The 27,472-nt window shown below is 30.2% G+C and overlaps 1 protein-coding gene across 1 annotated transcript in view; it reads left to right on the forward strand.

Moving 5' to 3' along the window:
* LOC148283828 (lachesin-like) overlaps positions 1 to 27,472 on the forward strand; it is a 275,848-nt gene that overhangs the window by 196,039 nt on the left and 52,337 nt on the right. Inside the window, exons 2-4 of the mRNA XM_088243137.1 lie at positions 9,220 to 9,317; positions 11,827 to 12,034; positions 19,173 to 19,331. Coding sequence (XP_088099263.1) covers positions 9,220 to 9,317; positions 11,827 to 12,034; positions 19,173 to 19,331 — 465 coding nt within the window. The remainder of the gene's footprint in view (positions 1 to 9,219; positions 9,318 to 11,826; positions 12,035 to 19,172; positions 19,332 to 27,472) is intronic.

Raw genomic sequence — 27,472 nt, forward strand, 5'->3', positions numbered from 1 at the left:
ATATTATATAAATATATTATCCATTACTTTAATACATAACTCATTGAAAAATAAATAAAAAATAGCACTATGAGTTCAGTCGATATAAGGTATTCAATTGAAATGTCAACTGGCCGAATCGTTTTAGAAATTAATCGTGCTAAAAACGGCTGCGTCGAGCGCCATATGCCCTGCAATATAACGCATGAAAGTAATTATGGTCTTATGTCAAAAGTACCATCTTAAAGAAAAATAGCCCTTAAAAATAATGTTTGATATACTGTTTTCCAAATCAGTAATCTTCAAATAGTTTGTGTAATCTGTAAGTTTAATCTAGGAGAAAAAACCCGCACTGGGGTTAAGAAATTCAAAATATAGTAAACTTATTTGTAAAATTAATAAAAAAAATAAGCTGGAAAAATCGGCTAGTTTTTTGGCTCACCGGAGGCGCTGGGCGCGCTTTATTAATATAAATATTCATATTAGAATAAAAATACAGACGGTGGAAATGATTTAAAATAAATAGTTCTTATTTATTTGTTTTTCTGTAAATAAACGTACAGTAATACATTATTATGGTCAGTCAAATATAATAGTGAGCTGCGCATAATTGCTTCTATACACGGTTCGCCCCTGGTACCTGGTGATGCTGAATCTGTTGTTTCTATATTAGTATTGATGAGATTTAATTTTGTCTACCTCGTGATCTAAAACGTCGTGACTTCCGTGGTGTAGAGGCTTAGATACTTGACTCATGCACGGGACGTTCCTAGCTCACGGTGAGATTACATAAATGAAATGTGATTTTTCTCAAGCTTAAGTGTTCTATGCTGTCAGTTACCAAGGTTAAAAATAGTAAGGCTGCCATGAAATATTGATTTAAACATGTGTTTTTGCACTATATTATTTTAAAGCACCTTGACTGACACCTGAAGCGTAAGACTGATAATCTTCCCTTTATGTAATGACAATGATCAATTTAGAATTCGATTGGTAGCCAATGCAGTGCCTTTTCCACCATTAGGTAGGAACAATATTATAATAATGATGATTATGTTAATTTTGTTACTATTTTTTATATTTTGGTGCCATCGATTTGAGAACAGTTGATCGTTAAAGAGTGCGTTTATTTTGTGATGTATAATTTCTTTTATATGAAAATAGGTTGTCCTCTTTTTTTAAATAAATAAATAAGACTTCCCGCAAAATGGCATTTACGAATAAGTGATCAATGACTTAAACAGGTGGTGACTTTTTATTATATTTAACATTCGTCGTTCTGCCGATGTTCGAATATTTTTGGTTCTTAAATTCTTCCATTTGTTGATTTTTATAAACTTTATTGTTTTTTTCATATCATTATTGAGTACTAAATCTCCTTTTAAAAAACCATTCCATAATTTAAATACGCATTGTACAATATAAAAGTATTGAAATATAAAAGACTTATATTTTATTCATATAATTTAAATAAATTGAAGTATTTTTTTTTAAATACGTGCATTCTAATTTTAAAAGAAAAACATTTTTTTTTTTTTAGTATGAAAATAATAAATAAATAAAAAGAGTAGAGTTAAGCAAATGAAGTCGAAAATGCCTGTCAAATATTATCAAAAGTGTTAAAATTTTTATGAGGATATATTGACATTATAAAAGCGGCAAAAATGCATTTCTGAAATAATACTCGATAACATGGTACAATAACTTAGCGCATAATAGTCTTGAGTAACCACGAACATATTTGGGGTAATCAGAATACGATTATAAGTGACGGATACATGATAGGCTCAAAATGAATCGTATTAAAACAAGAGCAACAAACAAATGCACTTGGGAATCAAAATAATTACTCTATGTGATGTGATTTAAATGTCAACTGATACTTACCATTAACAGTAATTACAAACTTAACTAAGAATCAAGTAATTATAATTTATTTGTGCAAAAATGCATTTGATAACTCATCATTGAATTTTCATCAATAAAAATAAAATAAGATAATACTTTTTTAAAAGTCTAGTACGAAATTTATAGTGATAAACTTTTTACCCACTGCGTTACTAATATTTCATGGTAGGATTAAGTATTAACCAATCACAATATAGTTTTGAAATATTCGTTCCATTATTTTATACTTATACTGTATACATTAAATCTTAATTATTTTTGCAATGACATTACAGTTCGGTGTTTTTTTAATACTTTTTTTCGTTTGCAAACCTAGACAAATTTAAAACGCTCCTTATGAATTTTTAACGTTTTGTAATTTTGAAATTACTCCGCATTGGTGAATTGATTTCTTGTTGCCCGGAAATCTATCACAACACTACTATTGGTTGAATTGAAAGAACTGATGGCGTCGTTCAAAGTAGTTTTCTTTTATTAAAATCATTTATATTATTTTTTCATACATTTTTAAGAAAGTTCGGCGTACAATTTAATGCTCTTATTTTTACAGCGCATACGAATTTTTTTTTATATCTAATTTCCTGTAGCGCTGAACCTCCTCATTACACATTTGTCGTTTTTTCTATTAATTTTAATTAAATGCTTCAATATTTTTTTGTAATGGATTGTGTTTTATTTTTTGATTTTATTTATTTGTTTAAAGACACATATTACAATAATAACGTATCCCCAACTCTATGAGGCCAAGAGTCCTGTGATAATTATTACTACTGTTATTTTGTTTTGTATAATTTATAAACTAGTAATAAGCTTTATTTTTTTTACAACTATTTTAATTTCATATTTATTTGCTATTCTGGTTTATGGATTATTTTTGTAACAATGTATGATTTTTATTACATATTTTTTTACTAATAACTTTCGTATTTTTTAGGATTGTTATTATAATATGATTTTTATATAATATGTACTCGTATGTACCTAATTATTTTAAAAATATAAATTAAAAACTTTGATCTCTACCATTGTTCCACATTTAATAATTATTTATGCTTTATCAAGTTAGTTCATAACATCGTTAGAACTTATATTTAAACATTTAAAATAAAAATATCTTAAACAGTTTTTTTTTAATTTTATTTTAAGTTTTGAGGGCTTTCAATTTTTTAAATTGCTACAATTTTATAATTTTAAACTTAGACAATTAGTTCTGAAATTATTCTCCTACTTGCACCAAATTATATTTGGCTCGGTATCATGGAATGCGTACTTACCAAATAAAAAATATTATGTGCCAAACATTTAGTTTGTATACGAATAAATTGAAACATATCTTCATCTAATTTAACTATTTAAAAAAGTCATATTTGTATTACGCACATTTGAATTATTCAATGAAATTACCCAGTTTTCATCCAATCAGGTTATGTAATTCTCATTTACAACTATGGGATGTTTCAAAATTTTTAATCAAAAACTTTCTGAAAATATTTTTAAGCAACCACTAAAAGCGTCAATTTTACAATTTGTTTCAATTTTTACTTTCATTGAGTACCGTAATATCGTTTTAATGTTCAAAATTCGATTTCCCAAATGGTTTTTGTAATATTAGTTTAAAGGGTATAGAATCCATTTCCATTTCATTAACAACGGTAGCCAAATATTCATACTCATATTACAGAATACAACGGTTATTTGACAATTCTAAAAACGGTTTAAAAAAACTTTTAAAACTGTAGAACATTTACATTTCCCGTGAATTGGAGAAAAACTTATTTATATTTACGTAAAAACAAATACGTATGTAAATATTATTTATTCCAGTAAAACTTTATTGTATTAATTTAGAAATCTTTGATAGTAAACAAATAATCAATAACCTGCGTAATATCATCATTTTTAAATAAAAGAGACATATAACTTGGTTTCCATAGATCTGGAAAAATACCTGAAGAAAGTGATTTATTTAACAGTAAGAGTTGATAACTATTAATTTATTATTTGATTAGATTATTGGTTGAGTCACATTTTAAAATAAATAATCGCGTTATGCAAGTAAAAGCTGGTCTACCATTTTTTATTCGATCTAATATCAGTTGTTTTAAGGTGTAAATATCTATGTAAACATTGGATAAACCAATAAAATTTGCAAAATTTTCGAACAATGTTCGGAAAGATATTAATAAATAATGTACCTAAAAACGTTTCAAAAATATTATGTTGTGTTTAAAAGTGCAAACAAAAAAGAATTCATAAATTAAATCAAATTAACAGATGATTTTCTAAGGATAATATTTAATTTCAACTTTGATTTTACTCGTATCGTATAATGATGTTATATTTGAAAATTACTGACATTTTCATTACTATCCACGAAATCGCGTCAAACTTTGAAAAGTGTAAACCATTCTGAAAATCTTAAAAGCGTTGTCAAATGTTAACAGTAAAATTAATTTAACCGTCGAGAAACTTTTTGTATTATTATTAAATTAATTTCAATGATAAAAGCTTCATACAAAGTTATTCACGATAACTTTTAGAAAACATAATAACGGATGCTGCAAGGACTTTCAAAAGCTTACAGCTGGATATAAAAGCTTTTATTTCTAAAATTCCTGTATTTATTTTCTTTCCCAAAAACTTTTTACTCTCGTTTCTATTCTTTTGATATTCATTTTGGCTTTTTTCCTTGCTCTTAAATTAATTGGTGTTATTTTTAATGAATTGTTCAAACGTTTATTAAGATTGACGTTATTCAAAACGAAAGCGTTTTTTTTTTCAAATGAACTACCACTATGAATGGTGATTTCAAAACATAGAGATATGTATCAGCCATTAATAAATAATGCAGGAGGTTTTTAGAATTTCAACTTTTACTTTTTGTAGTAAAAATAAAAAAAATAAATTAAATAACAATGTTTTATCGATTGAGAATGTTATTTTTTTAATACTACTTGTTAATTGATTGTAAACTCTTTAACTAAAAATGTAGAGTTTTTTTGAAAAGAGAATATAAGAGTCTAGGTTTTTTAAGGGCTTATTCTGTCAAAAAAAAAATCAACTTTTAGGTTTACTTAATTTTAATCAAATTTCTTAAACAAAAACCCCGTCAATCCAAAAAACAATGACAGTTTTATGATTGAAGAGTACAGATTTTTCGGAGAGTAAAAGACATTAATTTTTTTTTTTTTTTTCGTTTTTTAAAGTAACGATTTAATTTTTTTGTTTTTTTTTTAAACATAACTATTTATAGGCTTGTCAGCAGGTGAGATAGAGTGGATATGTAAGAAGGTAATGAAAAATACGCCACAATACCCAAAAAATATATCTTGAATTTTTTTCTGGAGGGAATCGAACCCGCGACGCCAGTTTCACAGTTGGCCATTTTACCTACTGCACGACGGCGCTTGTGATGATTTCAATATCGTATTTTTATTCAATTAATATCACTCAATTAAAACGTCTGGTTTTCGATGCCAGACAATTAATCAAAAATTGTCTTCTCCATCACGACCCCGCCTCCGTGTCGATGGTATGATTTTCAACCATAACAAACTTAGTTAAAGTCTTGGTCATTGAAAACGATTAGTGATGCGCATTACCGATTGATAAATATAACCGAATAATCGTTTTCTAGAATATGAGACATGCCGCCTATAAATACATGTGATTGAATGGAAAAATTATGCTTTACAGGCCTAAATGTTTGTTATTTAATTTACCAATATAGTTTTGGCTTCTTAGCATATTTGTTTAAAGAAAAAATGGAAACTGAAAAAAACAAATAATTAATTCACTAAATATATTCACAAAACTAATATTTATCTAACATGAACCCTACGATTAAACTGTGCAAAAAAATAAGACAGTTTGATGTCAAATACTTGAAAAAAATTGAGTTTAAAAAAGTAGTATACATAAATTCATTCGAAAAGAAGACTTTGCGGGTGTATGTTATCCAGCTTACTCTGATTTACTTGATAAATTAGAACGATTGCAGAATATTTGTATACGTTATATATTTGATCTTCGCAAATTTGACCACATAACCGAGTGTTGCACGCAACAACACTGGCTCAGTATCGGGCATAGAAGAAACATTCGCATTCTATTACTTATTCTTCACAATATTTTAAATAATCCCACTTCACCTGTTTATCTGAGAAAGTTCTTCCAACCTCTTTCACAACATGGACTATTTTTTCGTTTAAGTAACGAGAGAACCCGTTTAATACCCTGTAATCACTCTAATTTTCTTGCCTCCTCTTTCACAGTAGTAGCCGCTGGATTGTGGAATAATCTACCAACTCATGTTAGAGACGCCCCTTCTTTATTTACATTTAAGTCAAGATTGAAATGTCACTATTAAAAATTTTATTTTATCCTTCTCCTTTTCTTCCTATCCCCTTTCCTCTATTTATATAATAGTGTCAAGGTTTTATATTGTAGTATAGTGTTAATTTTTTATAATTTTTTTGTTTTGTTAATCTTTGTTTTTAATTTTTGTTTAAATTTTAAGATTCAATATGTCCATGTATTTGTAATTTTTTCAAACTGAACGATTTAGATAGGTAGGGAGAAATTGCTTGAAGGTAATATGCCCGCCCTTTTATGTATACATACGTATATTGTATATGTATAAAAAGTGTTACATAAAATAAAAATAAATAAAAAACACATGACCATGACACAACAGTAAATACGCAAATGTAATACCAGACAATGACAATAATATCACATTAAAAAAAGCGAGGAAAAATGCAGGACAGTCATAAATATTATACAATGACCAGACAAAATATAATTTGACTTGACCTTATAATAATCTTATGTTTACATAATCAGTAAAGGGTTTTTTAAAACTATAAATAAATCAATAAAAATAAACAGTAAATTAACTGTCCGATTAAGGGGATAATCTAATTATTTATCCTGGTCGACATACCCGCCACAGATCTCTTTTTTGTTCTGCAAGTTCTAGAACCAACTATCACATGCACTTGCCTATCTCTAGGCTCCATAGATATGGCAATCGGTATGAGGACAAGGCTGATATATTTGGTTCTGGACTTGATAGTTATAAAACGAGTCTGATTTCTTTTTTTCTCTCGCAATATTATTTTTAAACTTTTCTTTATATTTAAAAATGTTTTTCCTTTTTTTGTTTTTTCATATTTATTTCGTTAATATTTTTGGTTGCTTATGTGTATTTATCTACTTGTTACTATTGTTATAGTTATGCAATTTTATAATTTTTTGTTATGTTTTTATAAATGTATTTTTTTTTTTCATATTAATGTTCAATATATGTTAAAGGCAATTTATGCCGTTTATGTAAAATAAATAAATAAATCAATTTAACCATAGAAATTATCAAATTATTATATCAGAGAAATAATCGAATTATTTAACCTCGAATATTTTTTAATTATTTAACCACAGAAAGAATCGAATTATTCGATTATCATTACCTGTTACGCGCATCAATAGTTGTGATGATGGGCTGTCCCGCCCATACTCTTTCTCCGCACGCCCGCCCACCCCTACCCCTTGATGAACTGCCGATCTTCGCTAAATGCGGTGCAAAGTTTCCATGAACCCTGACACGAACAAAAGACTAAGAAGTTCAAGCTGATTCCGACCAGGGCACTTCCGTTCTGCTTAATTAAATTTCATTGACCATTCAGAATCAAAGCAATTTTAATTTGGCAGAATGCTTAACTTTTGACTGAAATGAATTATGGTTCAAATCTGGTGGATTTATAATTGCTACAATATTTATTACAAACATCTACATAAATAAAATTTGAATTTGCTATTTTGAAGTTAACACTTCATTTTGATTCAACACTTTGATTCACTATATTACATTACGTTACGATTCACCATTCTTAAGATTCATTAACAATTGTTTCAAAATGCAATTCGATTTGTCATTTTCAGTCACCTACATTTTGATATGCTATTTTATGGGGTGATTTGTTTTTTTTTAGATAAGTATATTTCGATCCTCAATTTTAATGTTTATTTTAATTCATCATTTTAAGGTACCTACCATATAAATTCGTTTATTTACTGTAATACAAATAAACATTTGATAAATCGAATATACTTGCACAAATAAAGATAAGAACATTAAAATTTGAATAATACTATTATCAAATTAAACTCTTTTTTTATACAAAATTTCAGTGAATTTTTTATTCTTCAAATTTATCAAAGTGGTTTGTTGAATATTTTAAATTTCAACAACCCAATAAAAAGTTGTTAATTTCAATGTTCTAAATTTCAGCAACGAAATAAAAAAATGTTGATTTTAATATTCTAAATTTCAACTACTCAATAAAATATTGTTAATTTCAATATTGTAATTTTTTTCAACGATAATATGTTGTAAAAATTTGCAGGATGTTTTTTTTTTATTAATGAAGACGTATTTTAAATTCACATATATTTTGAAAAGATTCATAAATGAATATCATTTTTTACAATACGTCCCCTCTTCTAATTAGTAATAAAGGTGTCTCTAATTTATGATGACACGAAATTCATACGCACTTCAATAAGATGGCATTCAAGAAAATTTTTAAAGAATATATCAAAATAGTTTTTTGTACATTTTGAGAAACACCAACATTGTTGTATAACATGCATATTATGTACCATATACTTTGAAACGTTCTTTACTTTGTAAATTTTTAACATTTTATTTGCTTTGTTTGGGATAATAAAACCCGGAACCTTAAGTATGATACGCAAATGCTCCAACCACTACACTACGAAGCGGACTTATCTCCACTTAATTTTTTTTTAAATATATTTTACCTGAGAGTATCCATGGAGTCAAAAATGCTCGTCCAGGTTTCTAGTACTATTTCACTCACTTAATTGTATTGTTTATCCACTAGGACAAAAAGTAGGAAAAAAAATGGAAAAAGTAATTACTTAGTAGTACTAAGTAAGTAGTAGTATAAAGTTCTAACTGATATAAAAATATCATTAAAAAACATAAAATACTATAGTACATATAAATCAACCAAATTTTTGTTTTACATAACAAATAATATTTTACATGAATAAATAACCTCACTAAATAAGTATTATATTTTTTGAATCAGAAAAGAAAGTTCAATGTATTTAATATCCAAAATACCTCAAATATGTACCTTCGCTTGCTAACAAATGTCTATGGATGCCTAGTCGTAGGGCTAAACCTAAAACATCGAAAATAAAAATTCATCCCTTTTTTCAACCCCATTCCAAGACTTTTATTGAATACGTGAGAATGTTTGAGTTAGTTATATTCACACAAAAAACCTTGTCTTGTTCTAGAAACACCAAGTTTTGGGGAGGCTATCGGCAATGTCACCACCCCCCTTGGAAGAGAGGCGATACTAACGTGTATTGTTGACAACTTACAAACATTTAAGGTAAGAAAATATTTTAATAAAATTTCCTTAATTTTTCATACTGTGAGCAAAAGGGAGGACAAAAAGGAGTAGAGGAGTAAAGTTCAGTATGAATTATGAATATTATAAGATAATAGAGTTTTTTTTTCTCAGTGATACTGATGTTTTTTTGTATTTATTTATTTATAGAAATCCATAATCAGTAACAATATTTGAGTTTGTCCAAATACTTGTAGACAAAAGATTGGATTTCACCTCCTCGGGAGTCATTTAGACATAATCAGTAATATTAAAAAAAAACAAGAAAAAATTTAATCCTAATTCTTCGTTTAGTTTCATTAGTTAATTTTTAAATTATAAATTTATGCTTTATTAAGTAGGTTCATAATATTTTCAAAACTGATAACATTACCATATTTTTCTATTTACTTTATTACAATAATTTGTGTGGTGTAATTACGTGGTGGTCAGCGCTTTTACCTACCATGCAAGAAACCTCATGTTCGATTTCCGACATGGTTGACATGAAATATTTATTTAAAATAGTGTTTTTACACTAGAATATTTCAAAGTCCCTGGACTGGTACCTGAAGCGTAAGACTGATCATCATACCTTCGTGTAACAGAAATGATCAAGATACATTGCGATTGGAGTAACAATGCAGTGCCCTATGTACCATTAGGTGCGGAGGGGCATTGATGATGATAATAATGACAATAATTGTTTTGTAACATTTATAATATAACAATTAATTTATGCAAAAATTCATCAAGAACTTTTTACATCTTATTGATTTGAAATATTTCAAGGCCTTCTATTTCTTTGGAAAGGTAAAATTTTCAGTCTTTTATCTCTAGTTTCATATGTATGTCACTGTTGGTCAAAGGTTATGTTTTGTTTGATTTAACTTCTTAACATGTTAATGACGGATAGATCTTCCGGCTTTTCGTAGATCACTTCGCGACTAAAAAGTGTGGGATGAAGTTGGATTGGCATGGTTTAGCTTGAAGTCTTAGGTCTTTCGTCTTTATGAATAAATTGTATATAATTATTGTTTTGCCTTTGTTTGTCTTTGCCAAATAGTTTTATGTTTTTTTTGTTCAGTTTCTTGCATTTATATTTCTTTATGTAACTGTTGTAATTGGCTTTGGCCGTATTTATAGTAAATAAATAAATAAATTTTATTATATATGTTGCTTTGCCGTGAGAAAGCCATTTTTTTAAAATATTTCCTTTTACCTTCGTTTTTTATTTAAGTTAATATCTAGTCCAAGTCTATGATGCGCAGGTATAAAGGCAATTGGTTCCAAACGTGTATAAACCTAGTGTTTGGATTGCGCCGGAATTCGACAAGTTTTCTACTGCCTGAATCAAACGTTAACCAAAAGGTGAATTTTCTTTGACGTGTATTTTTGATATATTTAAAATATCGAAGGCATTTTACGGAAGAGTTTCAACACTATCCAACAAAGCTTTAATTTCATTCTCCTATATTGTTCCTTTGCCGCTCCTACCGGAGGTCGGTATCTATCGTCTTGTTGCTCAATCACATAACTATCGACGTGCTAATAAGCGACGTGATAACAATTTCTCACCACCCATGGTTTTTTATCGTATTCGTGATCACAATCAAGCAACAACCGTGAACACCTAATATTAAATGTCAAAATATTTACGTTTCGCGACGTATAATCCTTCTGCGCAATCACATATTTGAATTTAACTGGTGTAAATATGGAAAATATTCCATTACTGCTGTTTTTATTTATTTATTTTTTATTTATCACGCTATTTATTGCATTTGGTCTGCGGTTGGCAAGCCAAATGTCAAAAAAGCAGTCGCCATAGTAATTGTAATTTAATTTTCACTTTTTTGTATTAGATACTCCTAACTATTTTGCAAATGCAATATATTGTATTATTTCTTATAGTAAACGCCAATTTTTCGCCAGTAAACTGTATTTATTTACTAGGAAAACAAAAAACAAACCGAGACGAACGTTGATTTAGACATTACACACGCGTTGACTTTTGACTGCGATAATATAAGCTTTTAATTATTGTTCATTGTGATCGCTCAAACACTTTCCATGTTTTTAAGCAAGTCGATAGTTATTTGTGATTGAGCTATTGAACTCGTCACGATCCTAGGCCAGTCTAATCAGCGCTTCTGTATCCAGCACACCAAACCACTGTCTAAGATTCCTGAGCATTTATGCCATCCCACATGCCATCTATCTTTCCTTTCATAATACGTTGATGAACTAGATATTTCTCATTACAAAATATGTGACCAAGGAATGAGGCTTTCTTTCTTTTGACAATAGTCAATTGTATTATCACTGGACATTTTATATTTTGTTATTCCCGTAATGAACCTCGCTACCACATTTAATATTTATTGTACTTTGCCAGTTTTGTATTTTGGGAGATTTGCGTATAATTTAGTATAATATTTGCCTGCAAAATTTAGCGTACTCAAAAATTCTGCGTAATTTCTAATCTTTGATTTTTGATTTCTATCTCCAGGTGGCCTGGCTAAGGGTAGACACGCAAACCATCCTGACGATAGCGGGCCACGTGATCACCAAAAACCACAGGATAGGGGTATCTCAGGCTGACCGGCGAGCTTGGAGACTCCACGTCAAGGAGTTAAGGGAGGCGGACAGGGGCTGGTACATGTGCCAACTTAATACGGAACCCATGAGGAGTCAAATGGGATATCTCGAGGTTGTAGGTAAGACCAAAAATAAATAATACAATACAAAATATATCATTTTTCGTTTGGTTACGAGCAAATATGTGGGCACAGCCGAAAAGGCTTATTCACTCCAAAACAAACCGGTCAGAAACTGTTGTCAAACTAAAATCTTACTTTTCTGTATAATGCCGACTACCAAGAGAAGCAGTAAAAAATAAACACATTTGCGGATACTTGGGCTCCGATTACTGATGGAAATTATTATGGAAGGTTAACAAAATTATCTTCGACTGTCTTTAAAGTTAAATTGATGTAAACATGTGTATATTTTTATGAAAGTTGATTATTAATTTTTTTGTTACCCGCATATGAACATGTTTTTTTTAAAATATTCATATAATATATCTTTCGCCCTGAAAACTTAATTTTACTTTCTTTAAAAAATTGAAGATCAATTTTAACTTTCAATTGTAATTCGGACCCGGTAATTAGAAAATAATTTAATTTTGGCAGGCACGTGAGTAAATAAATATTTTTTTCCTGATTATATTGGTACCGAGAAAAGTAAGTTTTGACATCTCGACTTCTGGCCGTATTATTTGTTTTGGAGTGAATAAATACATTTCACTAAAATTTAATTAATTTGATGGTGTTTGTCTCTGCAATAAATTCACATGTTAAGAATTTAGCCTTACTAACGTTTAAAAACTTTTACACGATTTTAATTTTATGGTTATTGTGAGTAAATATATTTGCGATCTAATCTTGGATTGATATGGAATGTATGGTTTATTATCCTATCGGCTCTCAATGAACAAAGCTCCAGTAAATTAGATTTTGTGCTTGTAACAAAAGACGAGAAAAAATACGACTGAGAAGTTGGTTAGATTTCGTCGCTAATCAATCTTCTTCCTACGAACTCTAATAGCTAGCTAATGTGATAACTATTAGATCGAAATACTTTATGCTGAATGGTTTCGGGTCATTAGTCTTCTAGATTTTTATTATTTTTTACTACTCTAACGATTGATTCCAAATCAAACGGAAATTTATCTCATTTGACAACGCTGTTTTATTTGTAAATCCTGACGTTCACAAAAAGTTCACAAAAATATTTATGAATGATTATCATTGAAAATAAACTTACAATTGAAATACTGTGTCAACAATGTTTTGAGTATGTTCAAATGTTTGTAGACAGGCTAGGTTTTCCTCCCTGTGGAGTTCTTTACGTATTTTTTTTTTACAACAGAGAGGGGAAACTTTGTTAATTAAACTTACGGGTACAAGAAGAAGTATAAAAAATGACAATTTGTTTTCAGGCGTTGTCTTGTATGTGAAATAGTTTAGCCGGGTGAATCTCACCCACATGATAAAGGTTTCAGCTCTTTTGCGTCACAAAAGTCAACAGACGGAAGAGTTGTGAAAATGTAGATGACATAGGCAGAATGGTGAATACTTCACAGTGTGGGAAGTCACTATTTAAACCTCCAAATGACAGGTTATAAGCACTGTTAATGCAAAGACCTCCATAATCCCTTCTCAAAAATGTTTTTTTCTCTTTGTTACAATAAATTTAGGAATACTTTGTATGAATTTATTTTTGAAGATTTGTTTTATTTTGTTTACGGTTGGTACCTTTATTATTTTATTTGAACTTTTGTCAACATCATTTCCTATCCGCGCCTAAAGGTACATTGAAAACCTACCCACTTACCCGGATCTATTTTAAAGGTCTTGTGGACTCTGTTTAGATCCGCACATTGCAAAAAAAAAAAATTTCAGTTGCTATGAACGGCAAATTTATTCTTTGTTTACAAAATGTGGGCGTTTTTATTTTAATTTTACATTTGCTGCTTTCAATGCCCCTATTGCCGTCAGAGCAACATAAGTATATACAGTAAATTCGTCTGTCCCCTCAATCAAATTTTCCTATTTCTGACGGCGATTGGGTATGTTAATTTATTAGCTTGTTAGTAAACCGGGAGAAACAAGTCCGATTGGCAGAATCAAAACCCTTACCAAATGGCTAAACAATTCAAACCTATTTAACCCAAAAGAAAATCATTGTTTTTTAATTCGCTCTATTTCTAGCACCACGCTATTAAAGACAAAAACCTAGCATTAATTTATTAAAAATCTAGCATCCTAGTCTAATACTCATCAACTAATCTATCAACCTACCTATTAACCAACCTAACAACCAACTGTATTAACCACACGATATATGAAAACCCAATCCTACATACTAGGTCCTCAATAACACACTACGGTGGCGAATGAGCAGCCTGGCCCGATCCTCGACCAATACAAACCTCCCAGCACTACTTGTTGGTGTATTAGTAGATAAATTCTCTTTCCATTTTACGGAAATAGTCAACACATGTCTTGAGTTCGATTCTGCATTGCCACCATGAAGATCATCCCATAAAAATCCCGTTAGAGCCAAAAAACAATGCGTATTCCTCGAAGGGCATCTTGCTTTTCACACTTAATGGTACAAAAGACACTGCATTGGTACACCAACCACAGCGTTTCTTGATCATTTTGTACTTGAAAGTAAAATAATCAGTCTCACTCTTCAGGTGCCAGTCTGGGGACTGTGATATATTCTTGTGTAAAAACACATTTTTAAATCAATATTTAATGTCGAAAATGTCTAGAATCGAACCCGAAACCTCTTGCATGGTAGGCAAACGTTCTGACCTTTTAAATATCAAGCATAAGCAAGCAATATATTTTTTTGACAGGAAACCATTATTTACTAAATTTTATTTTGTAGGCAGATTTACCAAATAATGTACATTAACGAATTAAATTTCTTGCTGCTGACGGCCTGCTGCATTAAATTCTATATTGTGGGTACTAGTGAATTAAAAATATTATACAATGTTTTGAGTAAGTCCTAATGTATGTAGACATGCTGGATTTCCACCGTAGGAAGTTATTTGAAATAACTTTGTTGCAGCAGAGATGGAAACATTTTTGAGAAGGGAATATTGAAGTGTCAGCATTATTAAGGCTTATGTCCTTTCATTGGCTGGTTAAAGAAGCCACTTTACACACTGTGTACCATTCACCATTATGCACAAGTTTAAACATCCGATTTTCTTCAACTTACTGGGCAGAACAGCCAATGACAGGTCATAAACCCTGTTAATGCCTAGACTTCCGTATTCTCTTTTCGAAAATGTTTCCCCCTCACTAACAACAAAAAATAAAATAGTTTCAACGTAAAGAAAATAAAATAGATTATTCGTCGTTGAAATCACTGGCATACGAGTGGTATGATAAAATTAAGGCTCCGGGGGTTCACCCGATTTTTTTATCTCGTAAAGAGGTTGCGTATTGAAAAAAGTTGAAAAACATTGTATACTGTATACATAATGTACGTTCGTAAAATAGTTTAAGAGTAATTCTAAACCGAAGCGAACTTTTCTGTGGACGTGCTTTTATCACCGAGTAATTTGTAATTTCTGCGGACGATTGGATTCAAAGCCCACTACGGTTTCCTTTAAAAGCAGTAATAAAAATACATTGGAAAAACGATCTTTTTAATACGTGTATGTAATTTAAAACATTTATATATCAGGGTAAAAAAATGTTATAAAAGACTCGTACAAAGCCAATGAGTGAGTTTATCTAGAATTTCAACCGCGCTGTGTGGGTATTTTACACGTTGCGAGAAAGTAGATACAGTCAAATGGTACCCTTCTATTGGGTAGCTTCCTCTTTCCTCTCAGTCCTGACAAATGGGTCTCTAGCGAGCTAGAAGTAAAAAAATACCCTCGGTTTTCAATTGCAAAGCTATAACAGTTTAGTTCGCTGGTTCCGGATAATAGAAACTGAGTTGCACATAAATAAACAGTCCGACGTATATGATATTTAGCTGACAGACGCCGTTGGTTTGACGGCCAACTGTTAAACTGGCGTCGCGTGTTCAACTCCCGCCAGTTGTCAGAAAAAATAAAAGAAAAACTTTTTATCCAATTGGCCTAGGTGTATTTTTCATAACCTCTTTCCATGTCCCGTCTTTTCCACCCGCTGACAAGCCTCTAAATACTTTAAGCAAGTTATTCCTTAATTTTTTTTTTTTTTAAATTAAATAAAGTTTAAGTTTTTCTACTGATATTTCTTGGTGGAACTGCATTATCATTATAATAATAAAAATACGTTTATAGTTTTATTCCACTTTTATTTATAAATTATATTCAATAATATAAAACATTATATTCTTATAATTTTTATTACCTTATACTTAAATTATTTAAATTCAACTTCTGTTATTTCCATAATTATATAAAATCATGATTTACAACCTCTGCTTGCACTTGTATATAACATGAAATTTGTTTAGTCTCCCGCCAGTCTGACGATGTCGGTCACAACAAAACCTGGTCGCTAGTAAACATTTATCAATAAAAGTGGATTAAAACTATAAACGTATTTTTATTATTATAAATTTTAAAAAGTTTTTAAATAATTTTTTTTATATAAAATAAATATTAGCGTTCTTATAATTTACCCAAATATTTCAATTTCAGTAGCTATTTTCAACGAGTTGTAAATAACTAACGATCTAAAAATGGCAATCAAGTTGGTATAAAGTGGGATTTGAACCTCGGGCCTCTGGCCCGTGAGTCCGCAACACTAGCCACCGGACCACCACCTAATTTAAATATGAGATGTTTTTTCTTTACTTGAAGTTTTCTCGCGTTGCCTTAACTACAATAATTGAAATTATACAGTTCGCTTACTATTTTCATACAAGTTTTTATACCTGTTGAGGTTGTTGTGATTGGATAAACTCAAAATATTCTTGATTTCACTAACTGGTTCAAGAAGAAGTTTGTAAATTGTAAAATATTTTCAAGCGTTGCCTAGTGGGTATGTGAAATAATTCAATCAGATGAATCTCACTCGTATCTATGAAGGTTTAAGCTCTTTGACTTTCCAAAAACAGATGAAAGAATTGAATTTAAAAAATACACATGTTAAAACTTAAGCAGAATGATGAATATTAACGAGTGTGTAAAGTGGCCACTTTAACCAGCTAATGAAAGCTCATAAGCCCTATCTATACTCATACTTCAATATTCCCTCCTCTTAATTATTCTCCATCTTTATTATAATATGTTGACATTCAAGTTTGTAAGTGAAAATTCTTGGTAAAAAATATTTTTTCATTTATTATAGAAATAAAAGACAAGTGATATTTAATTCCTTAAATTCAGAAAAAACAATGACTGGTTTCATCAATTTTGTGACGTTTTTGAGACTGGTATACACTCGCATACTTAATTGTTTTTGACAATGCAAGCCCAGCAACGCCAAAACGACTGTACTAGAGGCATGCGGTGAGGTTTTTGATCAGGGAAGCAGTCTTTTAGTACCATGCAAATACTATTACTAACACAGAAGTTTGAATTAAGTGCTTTGAAATAAACTAAGAAGATATTTATTGCCATAACTTCAACATAGAGTGGTTATATTTCTAGTTTTGTATTAAAATACTATCGTGATAATCAATTAAAGGGCTAAATTTGTTATAAAACAGTCACGATGAACGAAAAATAAACATATATTGGTTTGTTAGAATTGCTTTAACACAACTACTAACCATCTCAAGTTTCGCATTCACTGACTTGTATATTCAGTACTGGGTGACCGCCTTGTGGGAACCAACAGGTTTAAACAGTTTCTTATTTCTTTAAAAGATGGAGCGCAGAAAATTTTACTTCAGTTCACGCATAACTGCGCAGGCAAAAGGTTGTATCTGTGCTTGTCGCGATTTCCCAGAAGTTATTCATGAATGAAGATGGAAACCATCTAAAATCACAACGAAAAACAGCAAACTTACTAAAAAATATTTGTTGTGGTTAGTAAAAATATTACTGAACTTATACTTGATTATATAATATATAAAAAAATTGGTACAATTGTTCAGAAGTCATTTTTTTAGGGAAGCATTGGTTCCATACAATATATGAACGGATCACGCATGGACTGTACCAGTCTCGAAGATGTCGTGGAAGCCATGACACCGCTCACTGGTTACTATAAATTGATGGATTTAAGTATTATTTGTCTTTTATTTCTCTATTAAAACACACCTTATTTCCATTTAAATATGAGCCCATGGCAGGTAAAGTGAACCAACTGACAAAATGGTATTTTTTTTGTTTTTAATGTTTTAACTCTTTTTTTACTTAACTGTGAAAATTACTTTTAATAAACTGTTTTAATATGTTTAACTAGCGTGGATATTTTGTTCAATAAGATCCAGAAAAAGTGGTTTTTTGGATTTAAATAATTACTGAAATGTCAAAGATTTAAGTTTTTTTACCTTTAACAAATCAGTTGGTTCATATTTTATTGAAATAAACGGCACTTAGTGGCTTTTACGTATTAGTAACAAATACAGTTAAATATACATATTAGTTACAAATACAGTTAAATATACATACATGTAAGTATAGTTATAAATAATACAGATCATTTAAAACAATATTATAATTAAGTTTTTATACTGACATTTCTTGGTTGAACTGCATTTTAATTATAATAATAAAAATACTTTATAGTTTTATTCCACTTTTATTTATAATTTTTTTACCAGTGACCGGGTTTCGTCGTGACCGACACCAGTCTGACGATGTCGGTCACGACAAAACCCAGTGACTGGTAAAAAATTTATAAAATAATTATAAATAAAAGTGGAATAAAACTATCCAGTATTTTTATTATTATAAATATTATTATTAACAAATTGAGAAAGTCTAAAAAAGAAAAAAATTATAAAAAAATACAATATAAGCAGTTACAGAATTATCGATAAAAAATGATAATTTGGTATTAGAAGTACTTTGAATCAGTAAAAAAAAACTTAGAAAACAGTTTAAAAATACACCAAACGATAAAAAAAAATAATTATATGTGCTATTTTTTAAAACTGATACTTAGGTAAATAGTATATATTTATGTTTATAAATATAAATAGTAAAAATAATAAAAACTTAAAAACAAATTCAAGAAAAAATAAGTTTAATCAATTTATATGAAAACTTCAAACTGTGGCCAGTAGTGTGTGGTTTATCCATCTTTTTGCTTTTCCGTCACATTTCTACATAATTCCAGACAAAACTAAAGTTATGATTGCCGGTTTCATGTCAAGTGCCGCCCGACATCGTGGACTCGGCGACCAGCAGTGACGTGGTCGTGAAGGAGGGCGGCACCGCCCAGTTGGCTTGCGCCGCCCGCGGGTCGCCCTCCCCGTCCGTCACTTGGCGGAGAGAAAATAGCCGACCCTTGCCCTTGCCGAACGGGACTGATGGTAAGTGGATCATATTTTTTAAATTTTGTAAATCAACAATATTTCGAACCTCGGTGTCGTTGTTTTATTTTATTTTATTTTCTTGAAATAAACGGCACATAGTGCCTTTTACATATTAGTTACAAATACAATTAAATAAACATACATATCAGTATACAGAGCATTTAAAACAATATTATTAATTAACAAATTAAGAAAGTCTAAAAAAGAAAAACTATAGGCAAATTTAAAAAAATAATATTACCAATTATATAATTATCGATAAAAAATAATCATTTGTGTATTTTTGTATTTAGAAATACTTTGATCCAGTTAAAAATAAACTAAGAAAACAATTTTGAATAATATTAAATGATAAAAAAAATAATTATGGGTAATATTATTTAAAACTAATACTCAAGTAAAAAGTATATATTTATCTATAAAAATATATAATAAGTTTAAAAAAAATGATGAAGAGAAATATTTTGCACTTATGAATAAATTCAAGAAAAGAAACGAAAAAATAAAAAAAACTCCAATAAAGAAGTTTAAACAATTTTTGACAATAGTAACAAATAGTTATTTAGAACTATTACCAATGAAATACAGGAGAAGAGCCGTTCTATATGTACTGAATTTCATGTGAAATGAGTCATCAACGTCCTGGTACTCATTGCCTAAAGTGTGAAGTCCATTGATGACTGCATTTTTACCATATGATATCGAAGTATTGTTGCCACAATATAATACTAACAATCCTTCCAGTTGATTTCAATATATTTATTTAAATACTGTCTTGGAATAGATTTTCGTAACTGCGTTATACAAATGTATGAAAAGTTTTTTTTTTCTATATATTTATTTATTCAATTATTGAAATGTACAATACAGCACTCTTGCCAATGACAATCAACATAAATTATTTATAGACAAATACTGGATTCAACTCCCTGGGGAGCTGTTTATATTAACATATTACAACACAGATGAAGAACATTTAAGAGAAGGTAATATAGAAGTCTAAGCATCTACAGGGCTTATGACCTGTAAATGGCTGGTTTAAGTGGCCACTTTACACACTGTGTAACATTCACCATTCTGCCTATATTTGAACATCTATATTCCTTCAATTCTTTTATCTGTTGATGTTTGTGAAGTTAAAGAGCTGAAAACTTTATTTATGCGGGTGAGATTCATCTAATTGAATTATTTCACCTACATACTAGGCAACGCCTGAAAATATTATTTTTTCAATTTCTATACTTCTTCATGGACCAGGTAATTTATCAACAGGTGAAATAATTCAATAAGATGAATCTCACCCGCATAAATAAAGGTTTCAGCTCTTTAACTTCACAAACATCAACAGATGAAAGAATTTAAGGAATATAGATGTTCAAATATAGGCAGAATGGTGAATGTTACACAGTGTGTAAAGTGGCCACTTAAACCAGCCATTGACAGGTCATAAGCCCTGTAGATGCCTAGACTTCTATATTACCTTATTTTAAATGTTCTTCATCTCTCTTGTAATATGTTAATAAATTATTTAATTAGGTGTCAGTTTTTCAAATTAGGTTTTGTTTCTGTTCTTGTAGTTCAAGTTCATATAAATTGCCAAACTCACAGCGAAACAAGCATTGAAAGCTTTAGAGATAAATTCAATTTTAATTTTAAATTTAAATGTAACCTGACGATACTAAAATGTTTTAAATATGAGTGAAACCGATTAAAAGTTGGAAGAACTAATTATTATTTTTATTTATAAGCTTAAAAATCTAAACACGCAAATAAAAAAAGCTTATTTGCAAGCTACCTTTGCGCCATGCTAGTATTTTTATTTATTAAATTATTATGTGTATTACTTTGAAGTGCACACGATTGTTTACAATACAAAGTATTTATTTGAAACTGATACTGTAATTGATGTGTCTTCTATTATTTTGGATAAAAAACAGCGGTAGTGAGCCGAGTATAATGGTGTTTTTCGATGAATGTGCATGGCTTTGGTAAAATGGTTTAATTTAATTAATATTACTGCCAATTGACAAAAGCATTCAACCCATTTCTTTTACGTAATAACACAACAAATAACTGTTAGGATTCGTGATTTGACAATGTAATTACACATTCACCTAAGAGCAAACACGCCTGGCAATTAGGTAATTAACTTTTTCACATGACGTAAATTATTGCTAACTGATCTGGACTGATGTGTAATTAAAAACTTGCCCATTATCTGTAGGAAACTGGGACTAAGGGTTGATGGTCACTGCTCTTAGAGTAATTTAATTGAGAAATATAATCCCTTTTATAGGCAACAAGCATTCTTAGCCAGCGGCAACCGAGAACACGAGTAAACTAACACGAGAATACTGTTATCCTAGAGCCAAAGTCTTAATGGTATTATAGTTTATTATGCACGAAATTCAGTAAAAAAATAATTGAAATATTCAAATGATAGTATAATTTAATAAAGTGACGAATTAAAAAAAATAAATTATTACGTATTATATAACTCAGTTTTAAAGGTATTTTGTTGTTGAGTTTGTCAAAATGTTTGTAGACTAAGGCTGGATTTCACCCCCTTGCCTTGGCAGTTTTAAGTTATTTCGATACCATAGCAACTTCATGATTAAGGACCTTCCTTTGCTTAAAAATAAAAATAATAGTAACATTTTACAACAGAGAAGGAGAACATTTGAGAAATTTTTCCACATAAATATTGTAAAATATCTATCTTAATAATGTCCTTATGGATGAAATCCAGTATTTATAGACAAACTAAAATATTTTTAATCAACAAAATAACTGGTCCATAAAGAAGTGTAAAAATTGAAAAAGCTTATGTGACGACCTTATCCAGTCCATATATAGAATATATCATTGACATTTCTACTTATATTTATTATAGTAAATGGTTTTCTGAATGATTAACAAAAACATGAAATATTATTCGACTTGTCAGGAAACCCATCGGAAACCCATCGGAAACCCATCGGTAAGGTGGTTATATATTTTGTAAAACCGTTAAATATTTTGATTAATACATCAATTAAACAACCGTTAATCCTTACTGTACATGTTTGACTTCTCGTCGTTTGTCAATTTTTTCAATCTCCGCAACCACATATATTATTCTTTTCTCGCTAGAGAGGCAAAATGGCCATGCGGAGAGGTGACTTTCGGCAACAAGAATTGAGATGCGGGCTAAATGATCCTAGTAGATGAGCTTAAATATTTTACCTTCCGAATCAATCCTAGTCAGTTGACTGGAGGACTGAAAGCTAGCTTCTGGGTCACTTCAGTATCTTGCATGTTGGTGTGGCAAATAGCGGATTACGACAGGCAAATAATAGTAAAACGTATGTCTGGGGTACTAGTCTGAACCGTTTTGGCGGCACGAGAAAACAGTTTTTCTCGTGTATTTTGTATGTGAATACACGAGATAATACGGCTGCGAGAGCGTTTGGAATCCCACCCCTGGTTGGACTAGCGCGGCGGTTAGATTTTTATTTATCTAGGTGGGTGAGATAGGTAAAATATGCGATTTTTAATGTGTTACACATGTTCGTTATTTTATTACTTATATAACGAGAAGAAATAATAATAGATCGGGTTGTGGTCCTGTGGCTAGTGTCTCGGACTCACGGACCAAAGTTCCGTGGTTCAAATCCCACTTTACCCCAACTTGATTCCATTTTCAAATAGTGAGTTATTTACAACTCGTTGAAAATGGCCCTCAAAATTAAGTAATTGGATAATTCAAAGGAACGCAAATATTTCTTTTTTTTTTTTTTGATAAAAAAAGTAAATGATTTGAACTCAAAAAAATGATACTTGAATCCACCTGGAAGTTTTTAATTTTTCAAGTTTTTCAGGAAATTATTCAGAACTAAGTTCTTTGAATTAGAATTGATCAATTACCTATTTTACTTGCTAAGCGATGTCAATGAGAATTAATTGATTGTTTCTGTATATAAAGGCATTATTCGCATCAAAACAATATTAATACATAATAATATACTGGTATAATATTATGTACATATGAACTCACGTGTCACGTTTATTTCCTAGTGATCTTAAGGATCTGAGTAAATCATGTTATATTATGCGTAGGATGGCAACTAAATCCTGAATAATAAATTATTCATAGGTAGCGATAACAAGGTCCTTTGAATACTCACATAACAATGAGAATCATTTTATCAATACTTAGATACCAAGTTATTGTGATGTTTTTTTTTTTATTATTATAATTCCTGCTCAGTTTTTTTATTTTTTATTTTAATTTAAAAAAAAATAGTATTCGGGTCAAGCCTCTTGATGTTGTTGAATTTAAATGCAACATACAAACCTATTAAAAACGATTTTTTTCGATACCCGGTAGAAAAATAATATTTAAGTATTTTTTTATACGATTTGGTATAAATATAGCTATTGCATTATTCAATAAGAACATTTTTCAATTCCGAATACACTCGTTCGTTATAAAAAAAAAAAGTTAAGGCTATTGCCGACTATTACTGCTTATCAATGACGACTGGTGGCCCTTCCAGCCTCACGTGAGAGACCATTTTTAATATTTAATTATTTATTTGAGAATTGTCTGTACCTTTTTAGTAATGTTATAATTCGATTTAGCGAAAATCCATGTACTGTAATATTTATGGTTAAAATTCCTTAAAACTGTCAAACCAAATCATCGAAAGGGTCGAGAGTTTTAAATACCTGGAAGTATATATTTACAGAAAATGGCAGCTTTCAAAAAGAACTGGGAGTGCAGTTAGGAGTAGTAGGCGCCACGTTCAATAGTATGAATGCTGTCTGGAGATTGGATATTTACTCAGTGAAAATCGAATACCGCTTTTATAACGCTTTTTTAACACCTATGCTCCTCTACAGATGCAAATCGTAATACCTAACTAGGGCCCAAAACAGAAAAATTCTGAGTTTTGAGAATAAGTGTCTCAGAAGAATCTTGGGTGTGCGGTGGTTTGACTTGGTGAGGAATGAAGTAATCAGAGAACGGACACAGTAAACTCCGGTTACATCTGTCATCAAGCGGAGGCGATACGGTTGACTGGCCCATATGCTGTGTATCTCCTGGGAGCCTTAACCAGGCTTGCTTACTTCAAAAAGCATCAGTTTCTCGACGTTCTGGACGTCAGCTGCTGACTGTTCGTCGGCAGTTCGTGTCAGAACTACGGGACGTGAACCTGACTTGGAAGGATGCACAGGAGCTGGCAGCTGGCAAAGATTCTTGGAGAATCTTGGTGGACGCCATATGCTAGGTGGCGGACATGGAATGATGATGATGATGAAATAATTTAGTCAGATGCTACTCACCCACTTTACCAAAGGTTTCAGCTCTTTCACATAACAAAAATGAACAGATTGAAAAACTTAAAATGTTTGGACGTTAGCAGAATAGCAGGTATATAGCGGCATCCGTGGTGTAGTGGTCAAGACGCTTGACTCACACACGGAAAGTTCAGGTTCGATTTCGGTGAGAAAACCAAATTAAAAAAGGAATTTTTCTCAAGCCTGGGTGTTCTGTGATGTAATTCACCACTGTAAATGAACCTCCTGGCCTGTTGTAGTGCAAAATAAATAATATATTTTGCACCTTTAAGATAATTTTGGGAGTTTATTTTATCAACAAGCACGTTATAAATATATTGTAAAATTAATAATGTAGTTTCAAGAATCAATTGAAAAAAAACGATTGGTTAATATAATGCTTTTTATTTGACGTATAATTTGCATTGTCTTCTATTTATTTGGGTATAATATTTGGAACCCAAGCCTTAAAATGAAAATATAAATTACTCTTTTTTTCTTTTTTTACTTTTTTTTCAATGAATCTATTGGCAATCGGGAGAAAATCGAATTGATCTAACTTCTACAATTAGAGGTGGAATTTAAAAAAATAAATTTCATAACGCTTACTCGTCTTTAAGGTTGATGATAGTCATAAATAAATACGCATTCTATGCAGAGTGGCCAGAGTACCAGAATCTTGAAATATTTTCAAAAACCTTAGGCATCTCAGATACACTTGTTAAGGAATACTAATTTCATACTAAAAAGGATTAATCAAAAATACTTACGGTAATGCGATAGACCTAATTATTTTTTATGTTATAAACTGTTTGTTATTTCATTTTTATAGATGTATAAAAATAAGAAAAATAATTAAAATAATAAAGAATCGGGTTGTGGTCCCGTGGCCAGTTTACGGGCCAGAGGCCCTAGGTTTAAACCCCACTCGACCCACACTGGATTTCCATTTTCTAATGGTGAGTTATTTACAACTCATCAAAAATGGCTACCAAAATTTAAATATTTGTGTTAACTGTAAGTGTCAAAACTTATATTTTTAAAAAATAATTTATTTATCCGAACAACCAAAGTAAAATAAATGGAAAAAACAATAAAAATAGGTTATTTTGAAAACGATTTATCATCTAACTGATGTTAATTAATCTTTATTTTACAGATCCAAAGGCGTTATTTCATAACATTTTTTATACCAAGACGTAGCCACCCTTTAAATTTAAAATAGTTTTGATAATAATTGTTAAAAATATATATAAAATAATACAAACGTTATTTTTTATATATGAAGCAATAACTTTGTCAACAATGTTTGAGTATGTCCAAATGCTTGCAGACTGGCTGAATTTTCTCCCTAGGGAATTATTTATATTTAAATTTATTTTAACAGAGAGGGAAAACATTTATTGAAGTCTAGATTACACAGTGTGTAAAGTGGCCACTAAAACCAGCCAATGACAGGTCATAAGCCCTGTAAATGCCTAGACTTCCATATTCCCTTCTCAAAAATGTTTTCTCTCTCTGTTAAAATAAATTTATATATCAATAACTTTGTGATTATTCATTTACAATAAAATTAATAAAAGACAACTTGGTTTTTTACCAAAAAAAAAATCTAACGACCGGTTGTAAAGCAACACGAGCTTTTTTAATCAAGATAGATAATAAGTTAAGTATACCTTGATTATATTTTGACGAAGAAGCTAGTGTAGCTTTGAAACCGGTCGGTGAAAAAAAAAGAAAATAAGTGATTAAAAACAAAGTTGTTTTACGTTTATTTTATTAGAAATCATTAAAACCTTGTAAAAACTCACACCATCAAATCTTATAACATCAGTATTATTTTTTATTTGAATCGAATCAAATTGATTGATTGCCTTGTTAAAATTCAATCAATTTCTGTATATGAATGACTTTGGCTGACAACATCTGTTATATAATCTGAGATTCTAGTTAAATAGATACACCTAATTATACAAACGTCATTTACAACTCCCCTTTGGTTGGTGAAAACAGTGTTCCAATTGTTGATTAAACAGGATCAATCAAATTTTGAGAAAAAATAATTTTCTATTTTCAAAAACATTGTTTTATTTGTTATTTTTATGTTATGTACATTGTGGGAAGTATTTTGCAATTTTTAATTCTAGAAAAAAAAGTACTTTAATTCTACGCTGATAAAACTGAATTAGTCGTAGTGAATACTTTTACAATTTAATTGATATTAAATTTATTTACGGGTGATATGAAATTACTTGATGATATTAAATTACTTGTGGGTATTAGTCAAATTGAAAACAGTCTATTTTACGCAACACACGAGATTTTTATTGAACTAACACCGATGTTTTAACAAAATGCTGAAACAAAAGAACATATCTTTAGTGAGGAAGTTCACTGTTTTTTTAAATTTATTTTTTGTTTAAAGACTAGTAAACTAAATCAAATATTTTTTTTCCTTATCGTATGATCAGCGCTAAGATTTCCGTTTCGAAGTTTTGTATTTCTGAAATAACTCCGCGGGTGACGTCAGAGGATGTTCTCTTTTAGTTTTTCCTGGTTCGTTTACGGTAAGCCAACCGGATATCCTTCCCAACCCTTGCATCATTGGTTGGTTCATATAAACCAGAGACGTCAATCAAAGTAGTGCGTTTTCATTAAAATAATATTTATCATATTTTTCGTACATTTTCAAGAAACTTTGCCGTACAATTAATGCTCTAATTTTTACCGCGCCCAAGAAAACATTTTTTGTATCCAACTTCCCGTATGGCTGAAGTTCTTTGTTAGTTTACTAGTTTTTGAGTAATTAACGATTT

Source organism: Micrasema longulum, unplaced genomic scaffold, assembly GCF_059751315.1.
Source record: "Micrasema longulum isolate JH-2025_06_02 unplaced genomic scaffold, ASM5975131v1 h1tg000191l, whole genome shotgun sequence".
NCBI classification, from domain to species: Eukaryota; Metazoa; Arthropoda; class Insecta; order Trichoptera; family Brachycentridae; genus Micrasema; species Micrasema longulum.